At 44.5% G+C, this 11,663-nt stretch overlaps 1 protein-coding gene across 1 annotated transcript in view; it reads right to left on the bottom strand.

Annotated features, from left to right (window-relative positions):
* The window catches only part of LOC106583648 (potassium voltage-gated channel subfamily KQT member 2-like), a 94,211-nt gene extending 82,862 nt beyond the window's left edge, over positions 1 to 11,349 (bottom strand). Inside the window, exon 1 of the mRNA XM_082967672.1 lies at positions 10,943 to 11,349. Within this exon, the coding sequence (XP_082823798.1) occupies positions 10,943 to 11,247 (305 nt within the window). The 5' untranslated portion in view covers positions 11,248 to 11,349. The remainder of the gene's footprint in view (positions 1 to 10,942) is intronic.
* Positions 11,350 to 11,663: the final 314 nt, after the last annotated feature.

Raw genomic sequence — 11,663 nt, forward strand, 5'->3', positions numbered from 1 at the left:
TCAGCTATAATCCTTTATAACTTGTTATAAGCCTGCATGAGCCTTTATAATGTATTATAATTAGCCTTATAATATGTTGTGTCTCTCTATGTAGGACATTTTCAACTGACTCAAAATGGCCAATATATAGTCAGGATCATTATCAGATCATAATAAGACATTATATTCTGGGTGGTTTGAGTCCTGAAAGCTGATTGGCTGAAAGCCGTAGTATATCAGACCGTATACCATGGGTATGACAAAACATTTATTTTCACTGCTCTAATTACGTTGATAACCAGTTTAAACTAGCAATAAGGCACCTCAGGGGTTTGTGGTATATGGCCAATATACCACGACTAAGGGCTGTATCCAGGCACACAGTGTTGCTTCGTGCCTAAGAACAGCCCTTAGCCATGGCATATTGGGCATATACCACACCCCCTTGTGACTTGTCGCTTAATTAGAAAAGTTTCAATCATGTAAATGACAAGTCTGAAATACATTATACCGGTTGGCTTTCTGTAAAGTGTTGCTACACTACAACCCTCATTTGCCAAGTCAACAAACAGATTACCGACCATTTTGAATCCCACCGCACCTTCTCCGCTATGCAATCTGGTTTCAGAGCTGGTCATGGGTGCACCTCAGCCACGCTCAAGGTCCTAAACAATATCGTAACCGCCATCGATAAGAAACAATACTGTGCTGTCGTATTCATTGACCTGGCCAAAGCTTTCGACTCTGTCAATCACCACATCCTCATCGGCAGACTCAATAGCCTTGGTTTCTCAAATGATTGCATCGCCTGGTTCACCAACTACTTCTCTGATAGAGTTCAGTGTGTCAAATCAGAGGGCCTGTTGTCCGGACCTCTGGCAGTCTCTATGGGGGTGCCACAGGGTTCAATTCTTGGGCCAACTCTTTTCTCTGTATACATCAATGATGTCGCTCTTGCTGCTGGTGAGTCTCTGATCCACCTCTACGCAAACGACACCATTCTGTATACTTCTGGCCCTTCTTTGGACACTGTGTTAACAACCCTCCGGACGAGCTTCAATTCCATACAACTCTCCTTCCGTGGCCTCCAACTGCTCCTAAATACAAGTAAAACTAAATGCATGCACTTCAACCGATCGCTGCCTGCACCTGCCCGCCTGTCCAGCATCACTACTCTGGACGGTTCTGACCTAGAATATGTGGACAACTACAAATACCTAGGTGTCTGGTTAGACTGTAAACTCTCCTTCCAGACTCACATCAAACATCTCCAATCCATAATTAAATCTAGAATTGGCTTCCTATTTCGCAACAAAGCATCCTTCACTCATGCTGCCAAACAAAATAGCCTCCAATACCCTACTCAACAAACTGGATGCAGTCTATCACAGTGCCATCCGCTTTGTCACCAAAGCCCCATATACTACCCACCACTGCGACCTGTACGCTCTCGTTGGCTGGCCTTCGCTTCATAATCGTCGCCAAACCCACTGGCTCCAGGTCATCTACAAGACCCTGCTATGTAAAGTCCCCCCTTATCTCCGCTCACTGGTCACCATAGCAGCACCCACCTGTAGCACGCGCTCCAGCAGGTATATCTCTCTGGTCACCCCCAAAGCCAATTCCTCCTTTGGCCGTCTCTCTTTCCAGTTCTCTGCTGCCAATGCCTGGAACGAACTACAAAAATCTCTGAAACTGGAAACACTTATCTCCCTCACTAGCTTTAAGCACCAGCTGTCAGAGCAGCTCACAGATCACTGCACCTGTACATAGCCCATCTATAATTTAGCCCAAACAACTACCTCTTCCCCTACTGTATTTATTTATTTAATTTATTTTGCTCCTTTGCACCCCATTATTTATTTTCTACTTTGCACTTTCTTCTACTACAAATCTACCATTCCAGTGTTTTACTTGCTATATTGTATTTACTTTGCCACCATGGCCTTTTTTGCCTTTACCTCCCTTATCTCACCTCATTTGCTCACATTGTATACTGCTCAAAAAAATAAAGGGAACACTAAAATAACACATCCTAGATCTGAATGAATGAAATAATCTTATTAAATAGTTTTTTCTTTACATAGTTGAATGTGCTGACAACAAAATCACACAAATATAATCAATGGAAATCCAATTTATCAACCCATGGAGGTCTGGATTTGGAGTCACACTCAGAATTAAAGTGGAAAACCACACTACAGGCTGATCCAACTTTGATGTAATGTCCTTAAAACAAGTCAAAATAAGGCTCAGTAGTGTGTGTGGCCTCCACGTGCCTGTATGACCTCCCTACAACGCCTGGGCATGCTCCTGATGAGGTGGCGGATGGTCTCCTGAGGGATCTCCTCCCAGACCTGGACTAAAGCATCCGCCAACTCCTGGACAGTCTGTGGTGCAACGTGGCGTTGGTGGATGGAGCGAGACATGATGTCCCAGATGTGCTCAATTGGATTCCGGTCTGGGGAACGGGCGGGCGGGCGGGCCAGTCCATAGCATCAATGCCTTCCTCTTGCAGGAACTGCTGACACACTCCAGCCACATGAGGTCTAGCATTGTCTTGCATTAGGAGGAACCCAGGGCCAACCGCACCAGCATATGGTCTCACAAGGGGTCTGTGGATCTCATCTCGGTACCTAATGGCAGTCAGGCTACCTCTGGCGAGCACATGGAGGGCTGTGCGGCCCCCCAAAGAAATGCCACCCCACACCATGACTGACTCACCGCCAAACCGGTCATGCTGGAGGATGTTGCAGGCAGCAGAACGTTCTCCACGGCGTCTCCAGACTCTGTCACGTCTGTCACATGAGCTCAGTGTGAACCTGCTTTCATCTGTGAAGAGCACAGGGCGCCAATGGCGAATTTGCCAATCTTGGTGTTCTCTGGCAAATGCCAAATGTCCTGCACGGTGTTGGGTTGTAAGCACAACCCCCACCTGTGGACGTCGGGCCCTCATACCACCCTCATGGAGTCTGTTTCTGACCGTTTGAGCAGACACATGCACATTTGTGGCCTGCTGGAGGTCATTTTGCAGGGCTCTGGCAGTGTTCCTCCTGCTCCTCCTTGCACAAAGGCGGAGGTAGCGGTCCTGCTGCTGGGTTGTTGCCCTCCTACGGCCTCCTCCACATCTCCTGATGTACTGGCCTGTCTCCTGGTAGCGCCTCCATGCTCTGGACACTACGCTGACAGACACAGCAAACCTTCTTGCCACAGCTCGCATTGATGTGCCATCCTGGATGAGCTGCACTACCTGAGCCACTTGTGTGGGTTGTAGACTCCGTCTCATGCTACCACTAGAGTGAAAGCACCGCCAGCATTCAAAAGTGACCAAAACATCAGCTAGGAAGCATAGGAACTGAGAAGTGGTCTGTGGTCACCACCTGCAGAACCACTCCTTTATTGGGGGTGTCTTGCTAATTGCCTATAATTTCCACCTGTTGTCTATTCCATTTGCACAACAGCATTTGAAATGTATTGTCAATCAGTGTTGCTTCCTAAGTGGACAGTTTGATTTCACAGAAGTGTGATTGACTTGGAGTTACATTGTGTTGTTTAAGTGTTCCCTTTCATTTTTGAGCAGTGTATATAGACTTATTTTTCTGCTGTATTATTGACTGTATGTTTGTTTTCCTCCATGTGTAACTCTGTGTTGTTGTATGTTTTCGAACTGCTTTGCTTTATTTTGGCCAGGTCGCAATTGTAAATGAGAACTTGTTCTCAACTTGCCTACCTGGTTAAATAAAGGTGAAATAAAAATAAATGTAAAAAAAAATCCACAGGCTATTGGACAAAGCACTGGGTGGAAGTGTCTGGGAACTAGATTACCACACTACAACCCTCATCCACAGGCTATTGTTTTATCCTGCCTGTTTGGCCCTGTCCGGGGGTATCATCGGATGGGGCCACAGTGTCTTCTGATCCCTCCTGTCTCAGCCTCCAGTATTTATGCTGCAGTAGTTTATGTGTCGGGGGGCTAGGGTCAGTCTGTTACATCTGGAGTATTTCTCTTGTCTTATCCGGTGTCCTGTGTGAATTTAAATATGCTCTCTCTAATTCTCTCTTTCTCTCTTTCTTTCTCTCGGAGGACCTGAGCCCTAGGACCATGCCTCAGGACTACCTGGCATGATGACTCCTTGCTGTCCCCAGTCCACCTGGCCGTGCTGCTGCTCCAGCTTCAACTGTTCTGCCTGCGGCTATGGAACCCTGACCTGTTCACCGGACGTGCTTGTTGCACCCTCGACAACTACTATGATTATTATTATTTGACCATGCTGGTCATTTATGAACATTTTAGCATCTTGACCATGTTCTGTTATAATATCCACCCGGCACAGCCAGAAGAGGACTGGCCACCCCTCATAGCCTGGTTCCTCTCTAGGTTTCTTCCTAGGTTTTGGCCTTTCTAGGGAGTTTTTCATAGGGAGTTTTTCCTACCCACCGTGCTTCTTTCACATGCATTGCTTGCTGTTTGGGGTTTTAGGCTGGGTTTCTGTACAGCACTTTGAGATATCAGCTGATGTACGAAGGGCTATATAAATATATTGGATTTGATTTGATTTTGGACAAAGCACTGGGTGGAAGTGTCTGGGAACTAGATTACCACACTACAACCCTCATCCACAGGCTATTGGACAAAGCACTGGGTGGAAGTGTCTGGGAACTAGATTACCACACTACAACCCTCATCCACAGGCTATTGGACAAAGCACTGGGTGGAATTGTCTGGGAACTAGATTACCACACTACCACCTCCCTTGCAGTGGTGTAAAGTACTTAATAAAACACTTTCAAGTACTACCTAAGTAGTTTTTGGGGGTATGTGTCCATTACTTTTTACTACATAAATGTTCCCTGACACCCAAAAGTACTTGTTACATTTTGAATGCTTAGCATTACAGGAAAATGGTCAAATTCACACACTTATCAAGAGAACATTCTTGGTCATCCCTACTGCCTCTGATCTGGCGGATTCACTAAGCATACATGATGTCCGAGTGTTGGAGTGTGCCACTGGCTATCCAACAATACATAAAAACTAGAAAATTGTGCCGTCTGGTTTGCTTAATATAAGGAATTTGAAATGATTTATACTTTTAATTTTGATACTTAAGTATATTTTTGCAATTACATTTACTTTTGATACTTAAGTATATGTCAAACCAAATACTTTTAGACTTTTACTCAAGTACTATTTTACTGGATAACTCACTTTTACTTGAGTCATTTTCTATATATTTTCTTATTTCACCTTTATTTAACCAGGTAGGCTAGTTGAGAACAAGTTCTCATTTACAACTGTGACCTGGCCAAGATAAAGCAAAGCAGTGCAACACAAAGAACAACACAGAGTTACACATGGAATAAACAAACGTACAGTCAATAACACAATAGAAAGGTGTACAGTGTGTGCAAATTAAGTAAGATTAGGGAGGTAAGGCAATAAATAGGCCATAGTGGCGAAATAATTACAATTTAGCAATTAAACACTGGAGTGATAGATGTGCAGAAGATGAATGTGCAAGTAGAGATACTGGAGTGTAAAGGAGCAACAAAAAAAATAATAACAATATGGTGATGAGGTAGTTGGGTGGGCTATTTACAGATGGGCTGTGTACAGCTGCAATGATCTGTAAGCTGCTTTGACAGCTGATGCTTAAAGCTAGTGAGGGAGATATGGGTCTCCAGCTTCAGTGATTTTTGCAGTTCGTTACAGTCATTGGCAGCAGAGAACTGTAAGGAGAGACGGCCAAAGGAGGAATTGGCTTTGGGGTGACCAGTGAAATATACCTGCAGGAGCGCGTGCTACTGGTGGGTGCTGCTATGGTGACCAGTGAGCTGAGATAAGGCGGGGCTTTACCTAGCAAAGACTTATAGATGACCTGGAGCCAGTGGGTTTGGTGACGAATAAGAAGTGAGGGCCAGCCAACGAGAGCATACAGGTTACAGTGGTGGGTAGTATATGGGGCTTTGGTGACAAAACGGATGGCACCTTGATAGACTGCATCCAATTTGCTGAGTAGAGAGTTGGAGGCTATTTTGTAAATGACATCGTCGAAGTCAAGGATCGGTAGGATAGTCAGTTTTACAAGGGAATGTTTGGCAACATGAGTGAAGGATGCTTTGTTGCGAAATAGAAAGCCTATTCTAGATTTCATTTTGGATTGGAGATGCTTAATGTGAGTCTGGAAGGAGAGTTTACAGTCTAACCAGACACCTAGGTATTTGTAGTTGTCCACATATTCTAGGTCAGAACCGTTCAGAGTAGTGATGCTAGTCGGGCGGGCAGGTGCGGGCAGTGATCGGTTGAAGAGCATGAATTTAGTTTAACTTGCATTTAAGAGCAGTTGGAGGCCACGGAAGGAGTGTTGTATGGCATTGAAGCTTGACTGGAGGTTAGTTAACACAGTGTCCAAAGAAGGGCCAGAAGTATACAAAATGGTGTTGTCTGGGTAGAGGTGGATCAGAGAATCATCAGCAGCAAGAGCAACATCATTGATGTATACAGAAAAAAGAGTCAGCCCGAGAATTGAACCCTGTGGCACCCCCATAGAGACTGCCAGAGGTCCGGACAACAGGCCCTCTGATTTGACGCACTGAACTCTCTCTGAGATGTAGTTGGTGAACCAGGCGAGGCAGTCATTTGAGAAACCAAGGCTGTTGAATCTGCCGATAAGAATGCGGTGATTGACAGAGTCGAAAGCCTTGGCCAGGTCGATGAATATGGCTGCACAATATTGTCTTTTATCAATGGCAGTTAGGATATCGTTTAGGACCTTGAGCGTGGCTGAGGTGCACCCATGACCAGCTCAGAAACCAGATTGCATAGCGGAGAAGGTATGGTGGGATTCGAAGTCGTCGGTGATCTGTTTGTTAACTTGGCTTTCGAAGACCTTAGAAAAACAGGGTAGGAAATATATAGGTCTGTAACAGTTTGGGTCTAGGGTGTCTCCCCTTTTGAAGAGTGGGATGACCGCGGCAGCTTTCCAATCTTTGGGGATCTCAGACAACACGAAAGAGCGGTTGAACAGGCTAGTAATAGGGGTTGCAACAATTGCGGCGGATAATTTTAGAAAGAAAGGGTCCAGATTGTCTAGCCCAGCTGATTTGTAGGGGTCCAGATTTTGCAGCTCTTTCAGAACATCAGATGTCTGGATTTGGGTGAAGGAGAAATGGGGAGGCTTGGGCAAGTTGCTGTGGGGGGTGCAGGGCAGTTGACCGGGGTAGGGGTAGCCAGGTGGAAAGCATGGCCAGCCGTAGAAAAATGCTTATTGAAATTCTCAATTATCGTGGATTTATCGGTGGTGACAGTGTTTCCTAGCCTCAGTGAAGCAGGCAGCTGGGAGGAGGTGCTCTTATTCTCCATGGACTTTACAGTGTCCCAGAACTTTTTGGAGTTTGTGCTACAGGATGCAAATTTCTGTTTGAAAAAGCAAGCCTTTGTTTTCCTAACTGCCTGTGTATATTGGTTCTTAACTTCCCTGAAAAGTTGCATATCGCAGGGGCTATTTGATGCTAATGCAGAACACCACAGGATGTTTTTGTGCTGGTCAAGGGCAGTCAGGTCTGGAGTGAACCAAGGGCTATATCTGTTCCTGGTTCTAAATTAAGGTATCTTTACTTTTACTCAAGTATGACAATTGGGTACTTTTTCCACCACTGTTCCCTTGTTAGCAGTGGGAGTGCCTGGAGGCTGTGCTCATCAGGCACTCCGGTCCAGGTGGTTGACTGGTTCTGATAGTACCTTAGCCAATGGGAGTCACTGTTTTTCAGCCTCATTAGGCAGACACTTGGCCCTCAGCCTTTTGCCAGACGGATGATGTTGACATCCTGTCTACACACCGCTAAACCTGCGATTAGGCCTTCTCAATGTTACCTTCAGGTTCCAAAGAATATATATAATTTTTTACATTTTGGTCATTTTAGCAGATGCTCCTATCCAGAGCGGCTTACAGTCAGTGAGGGAATAGGAGGTAAAAGATCTGAAATGAATCAGACTTTCGTTACATTATAATGAGGTTTCCCAGTGACACTAAATCAGCCCTGGTCTCAGCCATGGAAACACAAAAGGCAGGATCTTTAGGCCAAGCACCGGTGTAAAGATTACATTGTTGGGTTGAGTGAGTCTCCATTAAAGATTTTAGAATCCTTATCGCTTTTGGGTGTTTTAAAAATAATAATACAAAAACATAGCATGTATGAGTGCCTGCGCACAGATCTTTATTTCACTCAAGGCTTTTATTGTGGATACCATTCTCCCTCTCAATACAATCTGGTGTATGCTTGACACAATAGTCTGGCATACTGAGACTGCAGTGAAACCTCCCATACCATCTTCCATAATGCTGCCAGACAATCCCTTCTCTCTTCCTCCTCTCTTTTTATCACTGTTCTCATGTTGAAGGAGGAATCCATTTGTCCCATTGTTATCACCCAGGCGGGTGTTAATGTTCCAGGCTGTCAGATGTAATAGTCAGCCTGGCAGGCAGTGCCTGGGTCTTATCAGACCTACTCAGGTGAGGTCATCATCTTCCTCCCTAATGACTCAGGTTAATCAGTAGAGTGCGGAGGCACCACTAGCTCACATACAGCACAGCCCAGCCCAGGACAGCCTAGCGCAGCCCAGCATAGCCCAGTCCAACAAAGCCCAGCAAAGCGCAGCACAGCCCAGGACAGCCTAGCACAGCCTAGTGCAGCCCAGCATAGCCCAGTCCAGCACAGCCCAGGACAGCCCAGGACAGCCTAGCACAGCCCAGGAAAGCCTAGCACAGCCTTGGACAGACTTCCAGGCCCCTTGGGACCATAGCAGTTTCCCGGCCAGCACTGTAAACTAAACCACACCTCGACATTGGGTTGGTTACACCCAGTACGCATACACCCACCCACCCACTCACACCCACCCATAACCACACAGTACATAGGTGTTTATTTGGGCAACACAAAGGGGTAGGTCAGAGAAACAGGTGTTCAGTCTGTGTAACACCAGTTCAAGCTGCAACACAAAGTTCAAGGAAACAAAAAAACAGTTACGACTATTGTACATTCACAGTTATTGTTTTTGGAATAGATAGCGGTTGTATGCTAGATAAAGGCCTGTTGTTTGAAGTGTCTTGTCATGAGCTTGTCTGTTTAATAAAACTTCCATACTGACCATTTTACGCCTAGACAGGTCAGCCCGGGTTCAAAATCTCGCCACTGGACAAAAATGCCAATGTATCTGAACCCACTAGCCTGTTTCCCACAGGATGCCTGTTTGCCAACTCTGCCAGTGTGAAAACGCCCATAGCAGTGACAAAACGTTTCATTTGTCTCTAATCAATGTTTCTAATTCTAATCAATGTTTTATGCATTCTCTGAATGATTCTGATGTGTTGGAAGTACTGCCCATTCATTTGCTAGGCCCAAGATAGTCGTCCATTTGCGGAAAATAATATGTTGATGAGCCTATTTCTGTGTTGGTTTATGAGGAGGAGAAAGAGAAACTGTACATTTATTGATGAAAGTATAGTGTGTTCCTCTATGTGAAGAAGAAAGCGAGAGAGAAACAGCATTATTGGATACAAGTAGGCCTACTTGATAAAAGCATACCGTGTTCGTCTTTGTGAAAGAGAGATTGAAACTGCTTGTGGATGTGAATTTCATGTTTCTGACTGAGTCCACAACGACATTTGTAGAGAAAACAGGACGTACTGTAAGTGATGGGGAGAAGGAGAGACAGAGTGTATAAATTATATATTAGACGAACCAACATGAATACAATCTAGGTCTGCGAGGATCCGCTGCTTTCTCTTCCTTTAATTAATGCTCAATGTTCAGAATTCTCCTCTGGTACAAAAATACTCCATTGAAAAACAAATGAAAACAGCCATAAATAATTTTAAAAAATAACACCGTGATGCAATCATTTGGTTCGTATGGTACCATAGGTCTAATGTAGGCTAGCTACATTGTATGTTTGCCTCAGAACAAATGCGGTAGTTTTCGAGATAAATGCAGCAGCTATCGGAGCTGTCCAGCTGCTTTTGGTGCTGAATTGAGAAAAGCCCTGAAATGATTGCAGCAGTACGCTCAATTAGCTCAGTCAGAATCACATTAAATCGACTGAGAGTAGCCTAATAACTATGGTTAAAGGGGAAATCCTGTCGTGACCGTAAAGCGTTGAAAATTATACATGAGACATATCTGTGTAAATTAAGGAATTCACACCAACACATCATAGGCTTATGTTTTGATGTAAAAATGCACAGTCCACGTTCCTAAAAGCATGATCGCCTAGGTAGCCTATTGATTGCATTTTACATTGATAAAGTAAGCTATGTCAACAACATAAACGAACCTTCACTTGGAAAGAAGCAACTCGTGTTGATGTAATATTCGCTGTCAGACTCCAGGCAGGCAAGATGTTTTGAAATATCTGGAGTTTTGCATAATTTGAATAACATTCGTAAACCACACTATAATTTCGTGTAGGCTAGCCCTAGATTATATGCAATGGCAGATTTCAATATGAAACTTCCGAGATATTTATTTGACCTGATATGAAGCAGTTCTTTAGAATGATCTATTGAAATATTTTCAATTTATAAAGTCTGCGGTAACTTCTCGATGCCAAGTAGTGGAGAGTAGATTGTTATCGCACAATCTAATGAGAAAATAGCCTATACCACATCCCATATAAAGTATGTGTATGTCGTAGGCTACATACATGGTAAATTAACAGAAGATGACGATATCAACATGATTTATGTGGGCGCCAAAGCTATATATTAATGCTGACTGATTGCACGCCCCACCACCATACCGCTACACCTCTGAATGAATCAGTTGTCTTGACATGTCTTCCCTGCCTATTTATAAAGAACAAAACAATACACAATGATTCAGACGCTTTCACGCTTCCCGAGACATGAGTGTTGGAGGCTTGCTTTCAACCCATTTAAACAAATAGCCTAAAACAAAAACTTACACGTATGCGTGGTAAATAAATGCCCATCCTCTTGGTCTCTCCAAAACATTATAAAGAAAATTCTGCACTCTTCTGTAGAATGCATTTCTCTTTGGAGGCTTCGGTTTGCCAGAGAGGCTGGATCTCTGTTTGCTAAGGATGCTGCCTCGCTTTGTTGCCTCGGCGTCGGCACCTGCTATGAGCAGCGCCCCATCTCTGTTTAAATCCGTACTAGCCCCAGCTTCTAGCCCGACAAAGCCGACTTTTAGCTTTTTCTCCACGGCTGGACCAGGGTAAACCCCGCCTGTGCAGGATTTCTTGACCATTCTGGCGAAATACTGTCATGGGGAGCTTGGAGTTGGAGATTTTTTTCGCCCTTTACCAGGTAGCAGCATTGCAGTGCTGGGCGTGTAGGATATGATCCTTAGAGCGCTCGCCCCTGCATGTGCGCGTGGCTGAGGCTACCCTGCTGCTGAGAAGCCAATTGAAATGCAGAGAAGAATCTGCAATGAACACAATTTTCCTACTTTAGCGTTTTCCGTCCACCTGACAACAGAAAAAAAGGAAAATGTCCTACATATGTATTAGGGCATAAACTAGTGGAAAACAACACAATATATAAACAATGTAAACACTGGCACTCCATTGTTTGATTTGCAGTGTGGCCATGGGCTACAAACAAAGAATGAACACTGACTGTGGGTAACCTATGCTCATTTGCCACTTGCAGAGATCATTTTGA

This window comes from Salmo salar, chromosome 22 (assembly GCF_965601325.2).
Source record: "Salmo salar chromosome 22, fSalSal1, whole genome shotgun sequence".
Lineage (NCBI taxonomy): Eukaryota > Metazoa > Chordata > Actinopteri > Salmoniformes > Salmonidae > Salmo > Salmo salar.